The 25,983-nt window shown below is 42.6% G+C and overlaps 1 protein-coding gene across 5 annotated transcripts in view; it reads left to right on the forward strand.

Moving 5' to 3' along the window:
• Positions 1-25,983, forward strand: part of LOC132815087 (receptor-type tyrosine-protein phosphatase mu-like) — an 888,844-nt gene that overhangs the window by 725,252 nt on the left and 137,609 nt on the right. For 4 of the 5 annotated variants that reach the window (XM_060823829.1, XM_060823830.1, XM_060823831.1 and 1 more), the window contains 4 exons: positions 2,209-2,360; positions 2,447-2,524; positions 15,577-15,603; positions 18,733-18,920. In XM_060823829.1, the coding sequence (XP_060679812.1) occupies positions 2,209-2,360; positions 2,447-2,524; positions 15,577-15,603; positions 18,733-18,920 (445 nt within the window). The remainder of the gene's footprint in view (positions 1-2,208; positions 2,361-2,446; positions 2,525-15,576; positions 15,604-18,732; positions 18,921-25,983) is intronic. The other variant, XM_060823832.1, reaches the window with a different exon arrangement.

A 25,983-nucleotide genomic window follows, 5' to 3' on the forward strand; every position in this document is an offset into this window, starting at 1 on the left:
AATCCATTCCCGGATAATCTTTCTTTTCTTGGGGATGAACCTCTGTACGGTGTCCTCAATTATACCCACAAACTCCTGCCATTTTTGCTCTACTGTCTTCCCAGTTAACCTCTGCTTCCAGTCTATTTTTGTCAGTTCCTCTCTCATGCCCTCATAATTACCTTTATTTAACTGTAACACCATTACATCCGATTTTGCCTTCTCTCTTTCAAACTCCTGACTGAACTCTACCATATTATGATCGCTACTTCCTAAGGGTTCCCTTACTTTACCACCAGTGCTTCACCAGAGGCTCACTAGTATGGTGACGGAACATCTGAAAATGAACCTTTTAGCTCAGTGAGCAAACATACATCCAGAACATCAATCTGAGCTACAAATCTACTCAAAACTTGCTGATGCTATCCTAATGCTATTCATGTAATCATTGTTGATCATTGTAAACCCCATTTGGTTCATTGTGTTCTTCAGAGAAGAAAATTTGTCATCCTTTTCCTGTCGGGTCTACATGTGACTCTAAACCCACAGCATTATGGCTGATTCCTAACTGGCCTCTGGGCAACTAGTGATGGGCAATAAATGCTAGCCTAGCTAATGACACCCATATCCCATGAGTAAGTTTTAAATAAATATGGCTGCCTGCTGTACCACTGGAATTCTTGTTTAGAAAATATTTTGATTATAAGCATAAGGAAGGAGACACTTAGGAAGGAGAACATTGGTTCCTTCTTCTGACTGCAACGTGTAAACCTCACTTCCAGAAATGCAGTGTGCAGAATCCAGATGAGGACTGAATTAGGCACAAATCCAGTTAACAGCTGGTCAACATTCACAGTCAAAGGTAACATACTGAGAATGGGCTTGAGCAAATTAGCAATGAGCAGCTGTCACTTGTAGAACCAGAGAAAGTCATCAGGAAAGAATGAGCTCAATAACAAGCTTGCCAGCTGACACTGTGAAGCAAAACCTGAAGTTGTCATTGTCAAGGGTAATTTTGCTTGTTCCAATGTAATTCAGTTCATCATAGAATCTCCACAGTGTGGAAATAGGCCCTTCACCCCAACAAGTCCTCCCTGACCCTCTGACCCTCCCATCCAGAGCCATCTCCTCCCCTGCATTTCCTGTGGTTAATGTACCTAATCTCTGCATCCCTGAACAATTTAGCATGGCCAATCCACCTAACTTGCACATCTTTGGGCTGTGGGAGGAAACCAGAGCACCCAACAGAAACCCACACAGACACGGGGAGAACATGCAAACTTCACACAGTCACCCAAGGTTGGAATCAAACCTATGTCTCTAGTGCTGTGAGGCAGCAATGCTAACAACTGAGCCACTATGCTGCCCCTAATGCTCATCTGACTGATTCCTGGGATGGCTGGACTGACATATGAAGAAGAATAGATTGACTGGGCTTATACTCACTGGAATTTAGAAGAATGAGGAGGGAATCTTATAGAAACAAATAAAATCCTGATGGGACTGGACAGGCTAGATGTGGGAAGAATATTTCAGATGTTGGGGAGATCCACAACTAGGGGTTGCAGTCTAATAATAAAAGGTCACTGATTCAGGACTGAGATAAGGAAGAATTTCCTCATTCAGAGAGTTGTGAACCTATGGAATTCTCTCCTGCAGGAACCTGTTGGGGCCAGTTCATTAGATATATTCAAGTGGGAGCTGGACATGGCCCTTGTAGCTAAAGGGATCAAGGGGTATGGGGGGGAACATGGGAATGGGATACTGACATTGCATGATCTGCCATGATCATAATGATTGGTGGTGCAGGCTCGAAGGGCCAAATGGCCTCATCCTGCATCTATTTTCTGTGTTTCTAATTCCTTATGGTACCAGCTCATTGGAAAGTTAAAACATTATTCCAATCTCTAAGCTACAGAATGAATAGGTTATATCATGTTAGAAGGGAAGACTCCCGTAAACTCATTGGGTATGTTGATTAACTTCCTTGTTCCTGGACTCTTTTTGCTTTAAAGTTGCTTCTCAGAGTTACCCTCAGTGTGCAGTAGGGGTCTGAATTTTAACAGTGTGAGTAATATATTTGGACATTAAGCAAATGTAAAGGAATCTCTTTTAGAATTAGTTGGTAACTCAGAAAACTTCATTTTAAGAAACAATAGAATTGAAATGTTGTGTTCATGTTTCATTGAAGAGTAAACTCTGGGCTTTATTTCTTTCCTTGCTTTCAAGGAAACTGGCAAAGAAGCGAAAGGATACCCTGAGCAGTACCCGTCAGGAGATGACTGTGATGGTCAATTCAATGGACAAGAGTTTTACTGAGCAAGGGACTAACTGTGATGAGGCATTCTCCTTCATGGATACCCACAATCTGAATGGGAGAGGTGAGTTCATAAGACCCTCCATCATTTAATGAGACTGTCCCTGAACTGTATGAATCACTGATACATTCTTTCTCATTTTCTCTTAGCCATGTCCTCACCGTCTTCATTTACTGTGAAGACAAATACACTGAAAAGTCCATCTATGCAGAATTCCTACTACCCAGGTAGTTGAGTTGCTTGTTCTTACAAAGTTTCATTATCCTTTTGAGAGGACATCGTAACTGTAAATTTTATGTTACATCCCGGGTCATTTGAAGCATAATTTCTTTCATAATATATTGAAAATATAACTTACAGGCAGATCAAATGTTCTGGTTTGCCCATCACTGTTCAAATGTTAGTCAAATCATTGTAGTGACTTTAAGGTAGGTTTTTAAGGCCAGTTAGCTGAGTTGGCTGGATGGTTAGTTTGTGATGCACAGTAACACCAACAGCATAAGTTCACTGTTTGCACTGGCTGAGGTTATGATGAAGGTCCCACCTTCTCAACTTTTCCCCTCACCTGAGTCATGGTGACCTTCAGATTAATTAATCACCACTTGTCTCTATCTCTCTAATGAGGGAGCAGCTGGAAGGACTGTGCCAACTTTAGCTTTACTTAGCAATCTTGCAACTGATTTATAACTTACTTTTAGTTGTCATGGTCAACAATGAGGTGCAATCAATAAATCCAATACTAAAGCTGCTACCAAGTGTCCATGCATGTTCAAATTGCCAGAGTTTCATTCTATCTGTGTGACATTTGGGGAAATTGATCAGGTTTACTGCTTAGTTTAAATATATTTTTTGTCACAGATCCAAAAATTATGTTAAAATAAATCTACAGTTTATCAATTTCACAGATGCACAGCTAGCAACAAAACCAAAACTTCAGATATTCCTGAATCATGAGTTGTATAAATGCAAAGTTTAACTCTGGCCTGTATGTAGCCACAGAAGGCATTGATGCCACTTTGAAAATAGCACACTTCACAAAATATAAACAGGGTAACTGCATTATTTACTAAAAAAACAGTCCAGTTTTCTGCCCTCCTTTACTGAAGGCACAGAATCTTCTAGTTCTGTGTTGCTTCCTTCTAGTGAACACTGTGCAGTTGTGAGTGTTAGCGTTGTTCTCCATGTGTGAACATTAGCCCAATAGTTTTCTGACCCTCTCACTGAGATCTTTACGGGTGAGCTACATCCTCACTTGTTGTCCACACCTTCCAGCAGGTAAACTGGATAGAAACCAGGAGCAGAACCTTGGGTGATTCTCTTTTTGTTCTCCTTTCTGTACTGTCAGGTTAATTATCGGGCACTTACCATCTCACCAGCTGTGATCATTTCAGAGGCAGTTGAACTAGACCTTTCAGATTGGCTCAAACATCATTGAGAAAGCCTAAATAGTTTGGTGTTAATTTTAAAAATATACAGAACAAAAGTGCCTGGGAATTGATTTGATCTTGGTGCAAGTTCAGAAGCCTTTTCAGTATCTCTGATTGTTGTAATTTCTGCAATCGCCATATCCACTTTATGCCACCACACAAAGTCGTGCCCTGGGTCAGTGCATGTTAATCCTTTAGCAGTTGTTAACCAGAAAATTAGTTATTGGTAAATGGAAATTTCCCAATCATTTTGGGCCACATTGAATGGGAAAAATGGACATAATCCTCAGCACAACCTTTTTTTAAAGGAAATTCTACAAGGCTTTGGTGAGGATGCCAAAGAAGATGTTAATTCTTTTAAAAGTAGCAAGTAGGGTTGCTTGTATTTCTGGAAAAGCACAGAAGGTCAGGCAGCATCTGAGGAGCAGGAGAGTCGACATTTCGGGCAAAAGTCCTTCATCAGGCTTTTACCCGAAACATTGATTTTCCTGCTCCTCGGGTGCCGCCTGACCTGCTGTGCTTTTCCAGCTCCACTCTATTCTTGACTCTAATCTCCAGCATCTGCAGTACCCACTTTTGTCTGACTTGTATTTCTGAATAGTGGTCTTCCCTTTAAACTGCTAAGGTTGATTCCTACTACTTTAAGGGCTGATAGCTTAAACATTTGTTTCACTTCACGTATCCATGAGCAACATCGGCCTGATCCCTAGATACAAGCCTGTTTTGATATCACCTGCAGCACAAAGACTTGTTTTGATTTCAACGCTTACCAAGTTCTGCACAAGTGAAAAGCTCCAGTTTCATGTATTTCTTCCTACTTGCGCATAATATAATGCACTCTGCCACATCATCCTGTTTAGAATAACACTCTTAAAGCTTTGTTTTGCTGCATGCTGACAACCTGTCCATTAGTATAAGTGCCCTGAGAATAATGATGTCGTTTCCATCTATTATCACATGCTTCCATGTACAGAAACAGATACAAATGGCATTGAGAAAATAGTGTGAGTGCTCCCAGGCCCTCCTTTCTACATATAATCAGCATGACGCACAAGGCAACCTGTTACCATAAATTATCCCTCATTGTAATTGTCCCCCTCCATTCCTGAAAGCCATTTTATTTCTTTGGTACTGCAATACAGGATGGCAGGCAGTTTTTTAAAAAAAAATGTTCATTCTCAAGGAGATAAGGCCAGCACTTATTGATCATCCCTTGTTGTTCATTGAATGCAACTTGTTGGACTAAAGCTGAAAAATGTGTTGCTGGAAAAGCGCAGCAGGTCAGGCAGCATCCAAGGAGCAGGAGAATCAACGTTTCGGGCATAAGCCCTTCTTCGATTCTCCTGCTCCTTTGATGCTGCCTGACCTGCTGCACTTTTCCAGCAACACATTTTTCAGCTCTGATCTCCAGCATCTGCAGTCCTCACTTTCTCCCTGTTGGACTAAAGGGCAGTTAAGAGTCTACCATAATGCTAGGGGTCAAATCACACATAAATACAAATTTCCTCCATTCAGATAGATGAGATGGCATTTTATGACAACTGAGCTACTTCATTATTTATCAACACCATATCTGCACTATTACACACTGACCTGTTGCATTTCACAGGAAACAACCCACCTCCCATCTTCCCTCTACAGGAAAGTGTCATATCTTGACACCATGATTAATTGAATCCAAGTGAGCTACTGGGTTTGAGTTTGAACTTGTGTTTCCAGTACATCAGTCCAGGAGTCGGTAGAGCTTGGCCTTTACTTTTGCTGCCTAAACTTACAGACACAATCGGGTGGGTGTTAGAACACAGTAGAGAGCTCATAAGCAAGTCCAAACTTGCTGATCCCTGGTCACTGGACAGTGATGCAAAACAGGAACAGTGCTTGATTTCTGTCAGCCTTCCCATTTTCAGTATTGCTGAGGTCGCTTTCAGTGCTCATCCTTCCACTCTATAGCGAACAGTTAACTCAGTATGAACGGTAGCTTACAGAATGAGAAGCCACCTACAAAATTAGCTATTGGGATTTAAGAAATGGATGTCATGGACAATATGCATCAACAATGATATGATATAAAATAGATGAGTTTATGATCAATGGTAGAAGACTGAGAGTGGGGGGGCTGGAGGATGTCGCAGATAACACAATTCATCTACATTGTAATGTGCATCACAAAAATGTAGTAAAGCAAAACTTGGTGCCAAGTCTAACTATTAGGACACATGACTAAGAGTTTGGTCAAGGATGCATGTTTCAAGCAGCACTTCCTTCAACTTTTCTCCTCTTTCAAGTCCTGATTAGAACGTGGCACTTTGGACAAGTTTTTTAACTACCTTTCTAATGTTTTGGATCAGTGTCAAGTTTTTATTTCTGATTATGCTGTTATGAAGCAACTTAGTATGTTTACTTCTTTAAAGGCTATACAGGTGTCACCCTGTGTCCGCGGGTGATACATTCCAAGACCTACCACGGATAATACCAAACCGTATCATTTAAATGGGAAATTACTTATCTATAAGATCTATACTCCACAACCACCTGATGAAGGAGCAGCGCTCAGAAAGCTAGTGCTTCCAAATAAACCTGTCGGACTATAACCTGGTGTTGTGTGATTTTGAACTTTGTCCACCCCAGTCCAATATCTGCCATCTCCAAATCATGATTACCATATTGTCAAGTCTGTAATATGATTTGAAAATCAAGTTAATGCGGTTGGAAAGGTGTGATGCTTTTCCTTTTAATCTGATTTCAATGACTGCAGATTCCATTTCAATGACTGATGTGCAAGCACATCCAGGTTCCTTGTATTGTACATCAACATTTCCAAATTTATCTCCACTTAAATAATACTCTGCCATTTTCAGTCAAGATTTAAGGTATGTCAAGGGTATTGGCGAAGAGTTTCGGGTTGAAAGAGGTGGAGAGAAAGCGAAGAAGTGTCAAGTTAAGGCTGTGTTATATCAGGTGGCTTACGCTCCTATTGCTCTTTTCACCTATAAAGTACCTGTAAAGCTATGCTTAGTTTGACCAGAGTGGAGCGGGAGAGGAAGAGGCAGCCAAATGATGGCTTCATTCTTTACTTATATTTAACATAGAAACAGGAGTAAGCCATTCAGCCCTGGAAAGTATTGGCTCAGTCTGCACTGGACAGGATGTTTGATTATCAAAAACGACAGTGACGGGTATGTGCACTACAGCATATAGAGCTCTCCAAATTAAGCAACGTTCCTGCTGGTGATAAAAATGCCTAGGAAAGTTGAAGTTTACAGGGCAGACTGTGACAAGAATTTCTGCATTACAATTAAAGTTGGTGCAGTGTAGCTAGTAGTGATAAACTGAACAGGCCTGAATGTTGACAATGGGCTCCTTCCAAGTTAGAACTAAGAGTATTTCCAGTGTCATCCTAATTATTGCCCACTTATATATATCCAGAAGATGAGGGTAGAGGAACTAAAACTAGAGGGCATAGGTTTAAGGTGAGAGGAGAAAGATTTTAAAACCTTCCTGAGGGACAATGTTTTTGCACAGAGGTTGGTGTGCATACTGAAGGAGTTGCCAGAGAAAGTGTTAGAGGTGGGTACAATCACAAAGCATCTGGGAAGAAATAGGAAGGGTTGAGAGGGATATGGGCCCAATTGCTGGCAAACAGGAGTAAATCAGTTAATGGTATCTGTTAGGCATGTACGAATTGCGCTAAAGGGTCTGTTTTAAAGAGTTGTCATTTTTCTGAATTCCAATGTGTAGATTCCCATCCTGTCTTGCTATTAAGACAGTCCTAGAGAACTTTCTTTGAGTTAAGCAAGGCATCTACTTGTTACTTAGGAACCATTACTGGGTCCTATGTTAGAAAATAAGGATTATTTGTATCTCCACGTGGAAGGTTTATGTGATCACCAACATGGATTCATATTACCGATATATAGTACCGTCTGTTCCATTCACACTTGCCATCGTGCCTTCATTTCAACTGTCTGAAGTGTGGTGAAACATTGTAGAGTGGTACCAAAAAGCTAAAGTAATTTGGATACAGCTGTGACACACTGAAAACAGATGAAAGCACAAATGAAATATTACTCTTTCCATAACCTTCAAGTACTAGTAGTACACTGGAGCAGTATGTCAAGTGGCTGGATCAATCCAGGATACAATCCATTTATCCAGGGTTTCCAATTGACTTGTCAATTGCTCCATAACATTTCAATGAAAAAATGTTTTGGCATATAGTTCTACAGTCTTGAAACGCATAAAAGTGCATAAATCCCCAGGATCTGATCAGGTGTACCCTAGAACTCTGTGGGAAGCTAGGGAATTGATTGCTGGGCCTCTTGCTGAGATATTTGTATCATCGATAGTCACAAGTGAGGTGCCGGAAGACTGGAGGTTGGCTAACATGGTGCTTCTGTTTAAGAAGGGTGATAAGGACAAGACAGGACATAGACAAGTGAGCCTTACCTCAGTGGTGGGCAATTTGTTGGAGGGAATCCTGAGGGACAGGATGTACATGTACTTGAAAAGTCAAGGACTGATTAGGGATAGTAAACATGGTTTTGTGCATGGGAAATCATGTCTCACAAACGTAATTGAGCTTTTTGAAGAAGTAACAAAGAGGATTGATGAGAGCAGAACAGTAGATGTGATCTATATATGGATTTTAGTAAGGCAATTGACAAGGTTCCCCATGATTAGCAAGGTTAGATCTCACAGAATACAGGGAGAACTAGCCATTTGGGTACAGAACTGGCTCAAAGCGTGGTAGTGGAGGGTTGTTTTTCTTTGAAAGGGTTCAGAAAAGATTTACAAGGATGTTGCCAGGGTTGGAGGATTTGAGCTACAGGGAGAGGCTGAACAGGCTGGGGCTGTTTTCCCTGGAGCGTCGGAGGCTGAGGGGTGACCTTATAGAGGTTAACAAAATTATGAGGGGCATGGATAGGATAAATAGACAAAGTATTTTTCCTGGGGTCAGGGAGTCCAGAACTAGGGTTTAGGTGAGAGGGGAAAGATATAAAATAGACCTAAGGGGCAACGTTTTCACGCAGAGGGTGGTACATGTATGGAATGAGCTGCCAGAGGATGTGGTGGAGGCTGGTACAATTGCAACATTTAAGATGCATTTGGATGGGTATATGAATAGGAAGGGTTTGGCGGGATATGGGCCAGGTGCTGGCAGGTGGGATTAGATTGGGTTGGGATATCTGGTCGGCATGGACAGGTTGGACCGAAGGGTCTGTTCCCACGCCCTCCACCTCCTCCAGGATTTTCGCTTCCCCGGTCCCCAACGCCTTATTTTCACTATGGACATCCAGTCCCTGTACACCTCCATCCCCCATCACGAAGGACTCAAAGCCCTCCGCTTCTTCCTTTCCCGCCGCACTAACCAGTACCCTTCCACTGACACCCTCCTTCGACTGACTGAACTGGTCCTCACCCTGAATAACTTCTCTTTTCAATCCTCCCACTTCCTCCAAACTAAAGGAGTTGCCATGGGCACCCGCATGGGCCCCAGCTATGCCTGCCTCTTCGTAGGATATGTGGAACAGTCCATCTTCCGCAACTACACTGGCACCACCCCCCACCTTTTCCTCCGCTACATCGATGACTGTATCGGCGCTGCCTCGTGCTCCCACGAGGAGGTTGAACAGTTCATCAACTTTACTAACACCTTCCATCCCGACCTGAAATTCACCTGGACTGTCTCAGACTCCTCCCTCCCCTTCCTAGACCTTTCCATTTCTATCTCGGGCGACCGACTCAACACAGACATCTATTATAAACCGACTGACTCCCACAGCTACCTGGACTACACCTCCTCCCACCCTGCCCCCTGTAAAAACGCCATCCCATATTCCCAATTCCTTCGTCTCCGCCGCATCTGCTCCCAGGAGGACCAATTCCAACACCGCACAACCCAGATGGCCTCCTTCTTCAAGGACCGCAGATTCCCCCCAGACGTGATCGACGATGCCCTCCACCGCATCTCCTCCACTTCCCGCTCCTCCGCCCTTGAGCCCCGCTCCTCCAACCGCCACCAAGACAGAACCCCACTGGTTCTCACCTACCACCCCACCAACCTGCGCATACAACGTATTATCCGCCGCCATTTCCGCCACCTCCAAACGGACCCCACCACCAAGGATATATTTCCCTCCCCTCCCCTATCAGCGTTCCGCAAGGACCACTCCCTTCGTGACTCCCTTGTCAGATCCACACCCCCCACCAACCCAACCTCCACCCCCGGCACCTTCCCCTGCAACCGCAGGAAATGTAAAACTTGCGCCCACACCTCCACACTCACTTCCCTCCAAGGCCCCAAGGGATCCTTCCATATCCGCCACAAGTTCACCTGTACCTCCACACACATCATCTATTGCATCCGCTGCACCCGATGTGGCCTCCTCTATATTGGTGAGACAGGCCGCTTACTTGCGGAACGCTTCAGAGAACACCTCTGGGCCGCCCGAACCAACCAACCCAATCACCCCGTGGCTCAACACTTTAACTCCCCCTCCCACTCCACCGAGGACATGCAGGTCCTTGGACTCCTCCACCGGCAGAACACAACTACACGACGGCTGGAGGAGGAGCGCCTCATCTTCCGCCTGGGAACCCTCCAACCACAAGGTATGAATTCAGATTTCTCCAGCTTCCTCATTTCCCCTCCCCCCACCTTGTCTCAGTCGGTTCCCTCAACTCAGCACCGCCCTCCTAACTTGCAATCCTCTTCCTGACCTCTCCGCCCCCACCCCACTCCGGCCTATCACCCTCACCTTGACCTCCTTCCACCTATCCCACCTCCATCGCCCCTCCCCCTAGTCCCTCCTCCCTACCTTTTATCTCAGCCGGCTTGGCTCTCTCTCTCTTATTCCTGATGAAGGGCTTATGCTCGAAACGTCGAATTCTCTATTCCTGAGATGCTGTCTAACCTGCTGTGCTTTGACCAGCAACACATTTGCAGCTGTGATCTCCAGCATCTGCAGACCTCATTTTTTACTATAACTAACCTGAACCAATCGTGATCAACACAACAGAGAGAGGTGCCTTTAATGATGATAAGCATATGTGGAAACAGAAACACAATGGCATTGCATTGGGAGAGTCCAGACCAAGTGGAGTCTCTGAATAAATACAAGATTGGAGGATGGAGAATAATTAGACTGAGCATTCAGATACACTTCATGTTCCATTTTAAAACCACCTAATTATGTCTTCATTTTGATGTCTTCATTTCAAACTCATTATCATGGTTGAGGTAGAAATTTATAATGGAAAAAGATGACACAATGTAAGTACTAAATACATTGGCTGACAGAATAAATTAATGCATTACCATCAAATAATTCCAGATCCTGGCCCAGACAGCAGCTTAATATAGACAAATTCAGCAATCTTCTTATCAGTTTCAAACAGAATGATTCTTGTTGAAACACTGGATTATTATGGGGATTATGATTATCTGATTGTATATCATATTTTGAGAAGCAATAACATCTAAATATTAAGTCTACTCCGTGTTGAGTTTTCTTACTTTTGGTTGGCTAGCACTTGGCTGGAGATGATATCGTGCCTGCAGCCGGGAAAGTGGGGAGCAACAGGGACTAAAACAGATTGCTCCTGAATTCTTGCCAATGAATCCTGCATTTACCCCTGTCCACACATCACAATCCAAGTTCGATTCTGATGAGACAAGGGGCTAGAAGTAAGCCATTCAGCCCATCAAGTTTGCTCTGCATTTCGGTGAGATCACGATGGCTCTGATAATCTTCAACTGCCTTTGCCCATAACTTTTGATTCCCGTAATTTTTAATTCCCTGTACACTCCTTGGAAATAATAGCATAGCCTTTGGTTATTAACTTCCAATCTTTAAACATGAGAAACTTTCACTTGAGTGAGAAACCAGGGGACAGCAAGTATCAGTCAAACACACAGCAAGAAAATTCATAAGTGGAGGATTCATCAAAGACTGTTGAACTTTTAACTTATTCCTTTACTTTCCTAGTTTAAAATACAAAAGACATTAGCGTAGATTATTACCTCTTTCATTATTTTTCTACAATTCTGTGAAATAATGCTGAACTTTTTAACTCTCATTTCTCTTGATACTTTGTACCTAAGTTCTTTTTTGTACCCAGTTACCTTAGTACCTAAGATGTGTGGTGACATTATATACTTTTCACTGTACTCCTGTACTTGAGTACACGGGACAATGGAATCTAAAATCCAAACGAATCAGTCAAGCGGAGGGGAGGAAATTGGAGGGATGATCCAAAAAAAAGAACATTTTCAGCATTATCACAGACTGAAAGGGAAGATACTGATAAGATTGGAGCACTGCAAAACAATCCAGAATTACTTACCTTATTATTTGAAAGATTGTTGTAAGAATGTCACAAAATGACTTCATTTTTTTACTGTGATGAACAGTTCCTGGAGAGGCTAGGAATTCTGTAGCGAGTGACTCACTTCCTGACCTCCCCAAAGCCGATTGACCACCAAAAAGGCTCAAGTGAAGAGTGTAATGGAATACTCCCAACTCCCAACTCAAGAAGCTTCACACCATCCAGGACAAAGCTGCTAGCATCCACAAATTCCTACTCCCTCCACTGCTAATACTCAGTTGCAGCAGTGTGTACCACTGACAAGATCTATTGCAGAAGTTCACAAAGGCTTCTTCGACAGCATTTTCCAAACTCACCACCACTTACTTCTAGAAGGACCAGGGCACCACCATCTGCAAGTTCTCCCTGAAATTACTCACTATCATGACTTGGAAGTGTATTGCTGCTCCTTCAGTGTTGCTGGGTCAAGGTCCTGGAACTCCCTCCCTAACAGCATTGTGGATGTTCCTACAGCATATTGACTGCAGTGGTTCAAGAAAGCAGCTCTCTGTTACCATCTCAAGGGCAACTAGGGATGGGCAATAAATATTGGTCAAGCCACAGACACCCATGTCCCATGAGTGCTTAAAGAATACTTCCAGGATTGTGTGAGCACTGTGAACTCAGCTGGCCTTACAAGAGGCCATGGTACAATTTAAAGACTGGCTATTTTCCTGGTACAGTAACATAATAGAGACCAGGGCTTAACCATCTCGAAAATTGGTTCAAATTTCATCTTGATAACTGAGGATTTCAAAACTAGCTAATAAAGTCTAAAATAAAAATTGCTATCAGTAATGCTGACCCTGAAACTAGCAGATTGTTGCAAAATTTCATTTTGTTCACCAATATCCTATAGAGAAGGAAATCAGCCATCCTCACATCGTATGGGACTCCAGACCCACAGCAAAGTGGTTGACTCTTAACTGCCCTTCCAAATGGCCTAGCAAAGCCCTGAGCTGTAGCTAACAATAGTGGAAATGGCTAATAATGATAAAACCAAATTGACTACTCACTACCCTCAACATCACTGGTTCAACATCGTGGACCTCCGTCCCTCACAACAATGCGTCTGTGTCTGTATCACATGAGCTCAGCCCCCAGCTTCTCCAGAGCAATTCAGGGCGGGTGATAAATTCTAGCCTTACAAACATCCCATCAGTAGAAAAATGAAACAAGTAGGTTTTCTCCCAGAGTCCAGGTCAACATTTCTCCCTCAACCAGCAATCGACTAATTTTTTTTTGCCATTTGAAAACCCTTGAATTAAGTTATAAACCAGCAAATCAACTCCACTTCAAAAGTAATACATTGGCTGTGAACTGATTCACGTGTCCTCAATAGGTGAACAGCTTAATAAAGTTGAAATTCTTTCTATCTTAACTGCAGGATTTCAAAGTTAATGGTTTCATGCCTTGCAAATGAAGGTTTCTTTCTAAACTGTGATCCTATGGTTTTGTTCCCATGCATGTTCCATGGATCATATTAAAAGCATGTAAGATAGTGCACAACTTGTTCAAGTGAAAATGGAACTGATATTTCTACAACATGCTCAAGGCTTTACACCAGACAGTCAATAACTACTTTTGGAAAATTAGTGACTGTCATTTTGTAGTCATTAGAATATGTAATAGGCTTAGATTTCAGAAAAAGTTGCAGACTATTTCTTAACAAATGTACAGTTTTAGCTTTACACGTCTTAACCTTTCTGTGTGGAAGTGATCACACACAAGAATGAAAAACCTAGGGCTTATGCTCGAAACGTCGAATTCTCTATTCCTGAGATGCTGCCTGGCCTGCTGTGCTTTGACCAGCAACACATTTGCAGCTGTGATCTCCAGCATCTGCAGACCTCATTTTTTACTTCATTATTTTCTGTCAGCTACAAATTACAAATTGTGACTTTGGCCATTAGATATTTCAATGGTGGTGTCCATTTTCAATGGAGTAATTCCTCCATCAAAATAATATTCATTAATATTACCAACAGTAATTTGAGGATAGTTTACTAAATGGACATACAGAAGGCTCATGTACAACCTGATCTATGTTCAGTTCTACACACTTTGATTCCTGTTTCATTTGTCTTTAGTGTAGTTCCTGTCTACCCCTCCATAAAGGTAAATCTAGAAATACTCCAGAATAGCTTGAAATAATGGCACAGAGACTGGTATCCCATCACCAAGTCACCCTTTATTTACACATGGAGAGTCCTTGACACTGATTCAGCTCCCTCAGAGCCAGCTCTCAGACCAGCATGTGTAACACTCCTGTTTATTTTTAATATTTTTTTTAATGAGGAGACTCTCTGAAATCTCCTGTTTTTGTAAAAAATGTTCTGACACTTTTTTTTAAACCTCTACACTAACTGCGGTCGTGCTTATATTTTCCCCAGCACCCATGTTGTGTGTGTGCAGGTGTGGGATAAGGTGTACAAATCTTTATTCAGTTTCCACCACCAGGAAGAAACAAAGCACCCAAGTGGCCAGTGACAAGTAATGCCCATTAAAACGAAGATATTGCTGCGTGATCAAACAGTGAAGGGGAGGACAAGGATTAAATCAAAATAGAATTGGAGGGGGAAATAGTACACTCCACTCCCTACAGTAGTCACCTCTCCAAGCCCCTGTTTTTTTTTGTTTTCTGCACAAATCTTTATTCAGTTTCTATCACCAAACACTCCTGTTTATTTTTTTTCCCTTTTCCCACACTCCCGCCCAACTGCGGTAGTGCTTATTTTTTCCCCAGCACCCGTGTTGTGTGTGTGCAGGTGAGAGACACAAGGTGTATGAATCTTTATTCAATTTCCACCACCAGGAAGAAAGGAAAACACCCGCGTGACCAGTGACAAGCAGTGCCCTTCACAGTAGGCAATGCTGTGTGATCAAACTGTGAAGGGGAGGAACACTCCTGTTTATATCTGTCAGCCAGGGCTCCTTGATTGGATCAGGTTAACAGCCCTATGAGGTCTTTGAGGTCCACCTGGTTGACCTTGTTACAATCATTACAAGTTGATCAAAGCCAAACCCAAAGGCAAACAAGATTACAGCAATCCATGAGCCCTCATTTTCAAAGCAAGATAAAGCCTTGATTAAATTACAATCATGCCTAATTAGTCATTATTTTCAATGAAAATTATAATTGCTTGGATAGAGGTTAGATCCTGCTGTCTTATTAATTCCACATTTTCATTATTTTGCAATTAGATATTGTTAACCCTTCAATTTGTCCTTGCAGTCACTTCCAGGTCTCCACTATTTTCAATGTAACCATATTATGACAAGCTTACAGGGGTATAGAGTCCAGTACAAATCTGGCGATGTGAAGGTTAACCACTCCTCTGTCACAAACTATAATTCATTTTAAAAATTCAAATGAAGGTATAAGGTATAAATGCATAGAGAAAATTAAAATGAAACTAACTGCAGTTTTTTCTCTGGTATGGTACCACCTTGTGACTTGGGTCAACCTACTCGCTGCTCACCAGATCCATTCGTGCCAACTGCAATATTAGGTGAGGACCTTTCTGTTTTTTTCCCAGTTTACTGCAATTTAAGGAGATGAAATAAACTAATACGGTGGCTTGTGTTGCATTTGTTATCTGGCAAAGACGAATTAACTTAACACATCTCCCTTAAATAATACTCCCGGATGCATTGGCTGGCATGCAACTGGGCTGCAGTGCCCAGGAGATTCCCAGTTTCGATCCCTGGTCTGTGTTGAGTGAGCTGGTGAAAGAAAGGGGTGTGATAAATGGGTCAGGGAGGAGAACATCAACCAGGGTTCCTGCTCCTATCTGCTGTCCAGTTACCCACCCTCTTATCTGTTCCCCCACACCAAGAATACACCTGTAAACTACGCATGTGTGGACATCATGTGAGGGTAGACTCAGCTATTGTGTTCACCAATGCTCACATGTGGAGAATGGCCACATTTTGAGCCATGGGAAGATTGCTGGCTCCCATGGGACTGTATTCCAGAAAAAAACCCTGAACCTCAGGAAAGGAGGATTGGGGGCTGGAGGAGGGGGGTTAGAAACGAAGGAAAAGAACACCTTCAACATAAATGCACACCCACGTCACTTTGCAATTGATCTTATCTTGAAGTCAGCAGTGCAAACTGCATTTTAAAAAAAAAAACAATATTCCATGTTTTGAAATTCGGGATTTTATTTCTCTTATTTCAAACAGCCACTCTTTTCTTTTTTCCTTCTGTTTATTTCATCCAAACTGAATTAATGGAACTGGGTATTTTTGAAATTGCTGGTTAAAGGTACTTGAGCATGACATGCTATTGAAATTGTGATGCAATGTCCCCACACCATTAGTCAGTCATAGCTGTCTCTGAAGACCATGGCCATAGATTTGTACTGAGATCCACAAAATATTAAACTAAAAAATATTCCAGTAATTTGACGATTTGAAACATCCCCTCAATCTTCAAGCAGTCTGTCCAACAATGAGATAATTACTGTAGTGTTAAAGGGACCACTGGGGTACTAGGCTTTAAGTAGTAACCAAATAAAAACAAATTTATTTATAATATAACGTTTCCATCGATATTATAATGAACTGGTGAAGAGCTGTTTATTCTTTAAAAGAAAATCGGATAAAATTAATTTTAAGACATTTTAAGGATGTTCACAATATTGTTGCTTATGCCCTGTTTCCTTTTCTCCTCCTCTTTTTTTCTCTCTCCACATTGACCTCTTACGTATCTTTTTTTAAAAAGTGCCAATAAATGGTAAGTTCCTTGCTTGCCCTGTTCCAGAGGTGCCTTTTCCAGCTCACCCGATTCTGGCCAGTTCTGTTGTGTGTTGACTTGCATGGCAGTTGACATATAGCATTTCATGCCCTGTGTGATAACTCATAGAGCCATTCATTACATGGCATGTTGAGTAATTGTTGAAGATGTTAACCCTGTCTTCCCCATTTCTCTCCCTCTACGCCACCGCACAATCCTCCCACCCCACCCTTGATGGACCCCAATTGCATTTCCCATTTTATATTCCGTTGAATGTTTTACGCCCGGCCGTTCATTGTAATTTTTGTTTAAGCTGAGCTTGAGAGCCATTGAACATGTCATCTTCATTCTAAATGTGCATTGACTTGGCTTGCTGTGATTTTTTAAAAAATGAAATCAAGGCCAAAAATTAGAACCGATTTGTTAAGTGTTCTAAACAATGTGATAGGATCTGTTGTAAATGTTTGATTTTTGCTTTACAATTGAGAAAAGGAGGAAACCGCTTTCCTGAATTATAAAGATTTTATTGGCCTATCTGACCTGAGAGCATTTTGCTTAACAAGGAAACGTTGCTGATTTTTTTTTTAACTACTCAATTCTCTTAAGTGAAAAGAGCTGGAATGGTTTCTGAACCTAGATTTCATTTTAATTAATGAGTTTATTGGTTGCTTGTACTTGGTATGATTATTGAACTTTTGTGGTTATTGGCGGTCACCTTGCCAAGAATTTGTAATCTGTTTGATTATTGGCATGACCACTACAGTGAGGGATGCATTTAATTTTCTTGCATCGAAACTTCACTGTATTTGAGACTATTCTAAGGCTGCAGTATGTTACTATTGCATGAGGTAATGGTATAATGTAACTTCCCAAACAAGAAAAAGTGGCTCGTTTCAAATAAAATGTTCACTTTCAGCAAAATATGATTCACTTAAAATCAATTTTCAATTGAGTTTTATTTTGCACCTTTATTCCTCAATCTACTGACACTTTTTGCTGCTACCAATAACTTATTGACCACATTGAAACACTTTCCATCATGCAGCTGGGGATGCAGACACCTTAATGTTAAGAGGCTGTTTGACTGGAAGCAGCATCACAGCTCACTACAATCATGTCGTTAACCAAGTTGAAACCACCATTTACCATTTCCAGCAGGAGTCGTTGAACAGCAGTTGGCACTGAGTGCAGTTCCAACATCTCAGCTGATGTCTCAAGCTGAGATCAAACCCTAAGAAACTCAAGTACAGCAATGCCATTCAGCCCATCAAAGCATGTTCTCTCATGTGATCCACACCTACTCAACACGCTCCTCACCCACCCCCACCCATCCCTGCCAATCCCCATTAAAGAAACACTAAAATTCTTCATGCTGTGATTTTACAGTTGTACAACTCAATATCCCTTAATTCCATGACTTATTTAAGGATGAAGTTAAACAACGGTCTCCAAATCATTAAAGCTGAGGCTACCTTGACCTACATGGTAGACCCTTTCTGCAATAAAATGTAGTCATTTCCTTTTATCTATCCACATCTAGAATTGGATCACATTGTTCTCCATCCATTAAAATCAAACCCTATTGTGGACCTGATGAAGGGCTCATGCCCAAAATGTCGATTCTCCTGCTCCTTGGATGCTGCCTGACCTGCTGTGTTTCTCCAGCACCACACCCTCGACCCCTTCAGTGAACATGCCATTTCACATTTATGCCAATTACCTAAATGTCTGTGCAAAACTGCAACTTTAAAATTACCATCCAAAGCAAAACATAAAATGATACATCGATTCACTTTGTTTGACTAATTCGAATCTGCGGCCATTTTGTTTAGGAAGTGGAGCATTTACAACCAGCTTGGATAAGCAACAGTTAATTATCACTATCACTATTTACCTGCAGATGAAAATCACACAGTCACCAGTGAGGCCAGCAACCTGGGAAAGCCACATCCCTATAAGAAGCGAGAGCCTGTGGATGTACCTTATCAAACTGGGCAGCTTCATCCAGCCATACGTGTGGCAGACCTGCTGCAGCATATTACCCAGATGAAATGTGCTGAAGGCTATGGATTCAAAGAGGAATATGAGGTAGGTCATGGAGCTCAAGAGTAAAACATTGCAATGCCTGGTATTGTCTTGTGTACAAAACTCTTCCAATACATGCCAACAGCTAGACTAGCTCTGCTGATTCTAGCACCTATCTCACATTTCCCAAAGGTAACAAAAATGGGCTTAATTTCGATGTTGTGCGATCCGGTCCATATTATATATTGGTGACTGGCATCTGTGTCCAGCAGACTCAGTACAGGGACATCATTGTTAGATGCAGAGAAAATCTCTCCCTCTCCTTTTCACTTCTGATCAACGTGGTACCTCAATCCTCAGGAAATAAACACTTTATTGACACTTTATTCAATTTCCCACAACATCACGATACAGTTTCTCAAAGAGCAGTTTGTAATTGTTCCGCCACACGTTACAGACAATATTTAGCCGCACATCGAGTGAGTCGGTGAACAGATAACTGAAAGCTTCAGCTGATTTGAAGCCAAGACTCGGAGATAAAAGGCAATAATTCAGAAGCTACTGTGGCATACCGTGTGGAGATCGTGAGGACTGCAGATGCTGGAAAGTCAGAGTCAATAAAGTATGGAGTTTGATAAAGGACAGCAGGTCAGGCAGCATCAGAGAAGCAGGGGAGTCGACGTTTAAGGTCGGGATCTTTCATCAGGTCCTGACCTGAAACATTGACTCCCCTGATCCTGTGGTGCCATACTGTTTGCCATCTTAATTTCTGACTGATTGACGGGGGAGATTTGATTCTCAAATCTTCCATGGCCTGACACTGGAGGGGCCTTATAGTTAGTACATGTTGTAAAATTGGTACTGGACTGATCATAAACATACAAAACAGAGAAAATAGGAGCAGGACCAAGCCATGTGACTCTACTTCGCCATTCAATATGTTCATGGATGATCATTTAACTCGGTACCCTGTTCCTATTTTCTCCCCAGACCCTTGGAACCCTTTACTCTAAGAACCAAATCTAATCTCTTGAAAAAAATTCAATGTTTGGCCTTAACCGCTTCCACAGACTCCACTCTTGAGTTAAGAAATTTCTTCCTATCTCAGTCCTAAACGGCCTAAACTATATTCCTGGACTGTGGCACCAGTCACCAGGACCATTCTTCCTGTATAGTCCTGTTAGAATTTTATCAGTTTCTGTAAGATCTCCTTTATTCTTTATTCTTCTAAATTCTAGTGAATATAGTCCTAACCATTCCAGTCCCTTCTACATACATCAGCCATACCATCTCAGGACTCAGGCTGGTAAACCTTGATTGCACACCCTTCAGAGCCTGAACATTCATCCTCAGATAAAGAAAACAGCACACGGTATTCCAGAACAAAGAAAATTACAGCACAGGAACAGGCTTCTGGCCTTCCAACCCAGATCCTATCTAAACTGCCACATATTTTCTAAGAATCTGTATCCCTCTGCTCTCTGCCCATTCATATGTCTGTCTAGATACATCTTAAATGATGCTATCGTTCCCATCCCTACCACCTTTGCTGACAATGCGTTCCAGGCACTCACCGCTCTCAGGGTGAAAAACTTTCCACGCATATCCCCTTAAACTTTTCCCCTCTCACCTTGAACTCATGACCCCAAGTAATTGAGTTCCCCACTCTGGGAAAACAATTTATTGATATACACCTCTCATGATTTTGGAGACCATAATCAGGATCCCCCCTCAACCTCTGTCTTTCTAATAAAAATAATCCTAATCTACTCAGCCTCTCTTCATACCTAGTGTCCTCCATACCAGGCAACTTCCAGGTGAACTTCCTCTGCACCCTCTCCAAAGCATCCACATCCTTTTGGTAATGTGGCGACTGGAACTGTACGCAGTATTCCAAATGTGGCCAAACCAAAGTCCTATACAACTGCAACATGATCTGCCAACTCCTGTACTCAGTACCCCGTCCGACGAAGGAAAGCATGCGATATGTCTTCTTGACCACACCACTGACCTGCATTGTCACCTTCACGTAACAATGGGCCTGAACACCGAGCTCTCTTTGTACATCAGTTTTCCCCAGGGCTTTTCCATTTACTGTATAGTTCACTCTTGAATTGGATCTTCCAAAATGCATCACCTCGCATTTGCCTGGAGTGAACTCCATCTGTCATGTCTCTGTCCATCTTTCCAATCTATCTATTTCGATAGTATTCTCGGACAGTCCCCTTTACTACCTGCTACTCCACCAATCTTAGTGTCATCTGCAAACTTGCTAATCAGACCAACTGTACCTTCCTCCGGATCATTTATGTATATCATAAAAAACAGTGTGATCCCAGCACGGATCCCTGTGGGACTCCACTGGTCATAGGTCTCCATTTTGAGAAATTCTCTTCCGCTACTATTCCCTGTCTCCTGCTGCCCAGTCAGTTCTTTGTCCATCTAGCTAGTACACCCTGGACCCCATGTGACTTCACTTTCTCCATCAGCCTACCATGGGGAACTTTATCAAATGCCTTAATGAAGCTCATGTATATGACACCTACAGGCCTTCTCTCATCAATCAACTTTGCCACTTCCTCAAATAATTCTATTAAGTTGTTAAGACATGACCTTCCCTGCACAAAACCATGTTGCCGATCACTGATAAGCCCATTTTCTTCCAAATGGGAATAGATCCTATCCCTCAATATCTTCTCCAGTAGCTTCCCTCCCACTGACGTCAGGCTCACAAGTCTGTAATTACTTGGATTATCCCTGCTGCCCTTCTTAAACATGGGGACAACATATGCAATTCTCCAGTCCTCCAAGAACTCACTCGTGTTCAAAGATGCTGCAAAGATATCTGTTAAGGCACCAGCTATTTCCTCTCTCGCACCCCTCAGTAACCCGGGATAGATCCCATCTGGACCTGAGGACTCGTCCACCTTAATGCCTTTTAGAATACCCACACTTCCTCCCTCCTTATGCTGACTTGACCCAGAGTAATCAAAGATCTATCCTTAACCTCAATATTCATCATGTCCCTCTCCCTGGTGAATACCAATGCAAAGTACTCATTAAGAACCTCACCCATTTTCTCTGATTTCATGCATAACTTTCTTCCCTTGTCCTTGAGAAGGTCAATCCTTTCTCTAGTTATCCTCTTGCTCCTTATATACAAGTGGAAGGTTTTAGGATTTTCCCAGTTTGCTCAGGCTATTTCATGACCTCTGTTAGCCCTCTTAATTCCTCATTTCAGATTGATCCTATTTTCCCGATATTCTTCCAAAGTTTTTTCTGCTTTCAGTCATCTGTATGTTTTTTTTCCTCTTCACTAGTCTCAATATTTCACCTGTCACCCGTGGTTCCCTAATCTTGCCATTTCTATCACTCATTCACAGGGATATGTCTGTCCTGCACTCTAATCAACCTCTCTTCAAAAGTCTCCAACATATCAAAGGTGGATTTACCCTCACAGTTGATCCAATCTATATTCCCCAGCTCCTGCCAAATGCAACTCCTCCAACCCTTTTATCTCCCTCTCTATCCTGCCTGAAACACCAATATTTAGTTACCAATCATGCCCTTCCCTCAACCAAGTCTCACGCATAACAATAACATCATGCTCTCAGGTACTAATCCAAGTCCTAAGTTTTTCTGCCTTACCTACTATACTTCTTGCATTAAAATAAATGCACCTCAGACTGTTGGTCCCTTTGCATTCATCATCTGCTCCCTGCCTACTCTTCCCCTTAATTTAGCACTTTTCCTTTAGGACCACTCTTGACGTTGTCCATGAGTATTCTAAAACTTGTGGAATTGAGATCACTATTCCCAAAGTAATTCAACACTGAAACTTCAACCACCTGGACGGGTTCATACTCCAACACCTGGTCCAGTGTGGCCCCGACCTGAGTTAGAGTTACATACTGCTCTATGAAGCCCTCCTGGATGCTCCTTACAAATTCTACTCCATCTAGACCTGTAACACTAAGTGAATTCCAGTCAATGTTGGGAAAATTATAATCTCCTATCACCACCACCCTGTTGCTCCTGCATCTTTCAATGATCTCTCTACATATTTGTACCTCTATCTCACGCTCGCTGTTTGGAGGCCTGGAGTACAGCCCCAACATTGTTACCACACCCTTCCTATTTCTGAGCTCTCCCCTTATTGCCTCACAGCTTGGGTCCTCCATAGTGCCCTCGCTAGCACAGCTGTGATATCCTCACTGACCAATAATGCAACTCCTCCAACCCTTTTATCTCCCTCTCTATCCTGCCTGAAACATCAATATTTAGTTACCAATCATGCCCTTCCCTCAACCAAGTCTCACTCATAGCAATAACATCATGCTGTCAGGTACTAATCCAAGTCCTAAGTTTTTCTGCCTTACCTACTATACTTCTTGCATTAAAATAAATGCACCTCAGACTGTTGGTCCCTTTGCATTCATCATCTGCTCCCTGCCTACTCTTCCCCTTAGTCAAGCTGACTTGATTATCTCATTCCTTCCAAACTTTAGTTACTACCGCCTTACTGTCCAACCTCCTCATTTAGTTCCCAACCCCTGCCACATTAGTTTAAACCCTCCCCAACAGCATTAGCAAAAGCAGCCCCAAGGACATTGGTTCCAGTCTGGTCCAGGTGTAGACCATCCAATTTGTAATAGTTCCACTTTCCCCAGAACTGGTCCCAATGCCCCAAAAATCTGAACCCCTCCCTCCTGCGCCAACTCTCAAGCAATGCATTCATCCTGCGTATTCTTTCATTTCTATTCTGAGTAGCACATGGCACTGGGAGCAATCCTGAGATTATTACCTCTGAGGTCCTACTTTTTAAATTGGCTCCTAATGCCCTAAGTTCTGCTTGTAGGACCTCATCCCGTTTTTTTTAAACCTCTGTCATTGGTGCCTATATGCACCACGGCAGCTGGCTGTTCACCCTCCCCATTCAGAATGTTCTGCAGTCGATCTGAGACATTCCTGACCCGTGCACCTGGGAGGCAATATACCATTTGGGACATTTGTTTTTGACCTTAGAACAACCGATTTACTCCCCTTGCAATTGAATCCTCTATGACTGTACTCTTTTTCCCGCCCTTCTGTACAGCAGAGCCAGCCATGATGCCATGAATCTGGCTACTGCTGCCTTCCCCTGGTTAGCCATTTCCCCCAACAGTATCCAAAACGATATATTGTTTTGGAGGGAGATGACTGCAGGGGAAACCTGCACTGTTTCCTGCTCTTTCTCTGCCTTTTGGTCACCCATTCGCTTTCTCCCTCAGCAGTCCTAATCTGCAGTGTGACCAATTCACTAAACATGCTAGCCACGACCCGATCAGCATCGCATATGCTCCAAAGTGAGTCCATCCGCAGCTGCAGAGCCATCATGAGGTCTAACAAGAGCTGCAACTGGACCCACTTCCTGCACGTGAAGGAGTCAGGGACATCAGTCGCATCCCTGAGCTCCTACATTGAGTGAGAGGAACACAACATGGGTCTGACATCTCTGCTATTTTTAATCTTAACCTTATCTTAGTCTAACAATAGTATTAAATAATAGGCAAATGAAGAAAAAAGGAAAAATTTTTACCAATCTCACAATAAAAAAAAGCTTTACCTTATAAACACACTGTGCGCGTAACACACGAACATGTAATGCATGTTCAGCCGTTGCCCAAACATTTCAGTTCACTCACCTTCCCAGAGTGAAATTTGACCGCTCCCACTCAGCTCCTCACTCTCATAGCCTCCACTGCTGCAAAATGGAGGCCCCTGACTCTCGAGATAAGCCCTTTTAAAGGGAAATTTACCTTCCCAACAGCCCCCTGGTCCTTGCTCTCACCGCTCCTGTTGTTGCTGAAAATGGTATAGTCTCAGCAAGGCATTGTACAATTGCAGCAAAATTTTCCTGCTCCTGCCTTTGAATTGTCTTATACTAAAGGTAACATATCATTTACCTTCTTCACCACCTGCTGCACCTTCACACTTCCTTTCAGTGATTTTTTGATTTGGTTAGATTAGATTCCCTACAATGTGGAAACAGGCCCTTCTGCCCAACCAGTCCACACCAACCCTCTGAAGAGTAACCGACCCAGACCCATTTCCCTCTGACTAATGCACCTAACACTGTGGGCAATTTAGCATGGCCGATTCACCTGACCTGCACATCTTTGGACTGTGGGAGGAAACCGGAGCACCCAGAGGAAACCCACACAGACCCAGGGGAGACGTGAAAACTCCACACAGACAGTTGCCCGAGGCTGGAATCGAACCTGGGACCCTGGTGCTGAGAGGCAGCAGTGCTAACCACTGAGCCACCATGCAAGAAGACCCAGGTCTCGTTGCACCTCCCCTTTTCCAATCGAAATGTTAATTCACTGATTTTTGCAACATCTATTAACTGCAAATTTGTCCCATTGTTGCTAATTAATCCTTGCTGAACATCCTACTTCAGGTTCACCACATGATTTCCTTGTTGCTCTCCAGTCTCCACTAGGCCTGCACCACACCTCCACATCCACTATTGCTCTCCTGATATGTGAATTCTCATGGTACACCAACTTTCTTTGCCACCAATAAATGAATCAGCTCTTCATCATACCTGATTCATTAATTTTTGGCAAAACAACCTTCCTATCCATGTTCAAAGTTTTCCTAATGAGTAAAGTACCATCAAAAAAGAAATTCTTAAAATTGCATTTCTTTGTTGCCCCTATAATTGTTTTCATGAGTTGCCCTCTGCACTTGCCTGGAGATTTGAATGGTGCTGGAAAAACACAGCAGGTCAGGCAGCATCCGAGGACCAGGATGCTGCCTGACCCGCTGTGCTTTTCCAGCACCTCTCTGATCTAGACTCTGGTTTCCAGCATCTGCAGCACTCAGTTTTTCCTGGAGATTTTTCCATCATTCCCGGTGTCTGCATGCCAACCTTGGAGATTTGATAAGTCTAGCAACATCCCTGGGGTGCTGAATGACCTTTGTAAAATTCCTGTGGAATTCAAGGGAGAAAATCCAGCCTGACCTTATATAAGTTTATTTTTGAACCCACTGTCTATTTTAAGTGAAGGAAGTGAGGACTGCAGATGGTGGAGATTAGGGTCAAAAAGTGTGGTGCTGGAAAAGCACAGCAGGTCAGGCA

This window comes from Hemiscyllium ocellatum, chromosome 4 (assembly GCF_020745735.1).
Source record: "Hemiscyllium ocellatum isolate sHemOce1 chromosome 4, sHemOce1.pat.X.cur, whole genome shotgun sequence".
Taxonomy (NCBI): Eukaryota; Metazoa; Chordata; class Chondrichthyes; order Orectolobiformes; family Hemiscylliidae; genus Hemiscyllium; species Hemiscyllium ocellatum.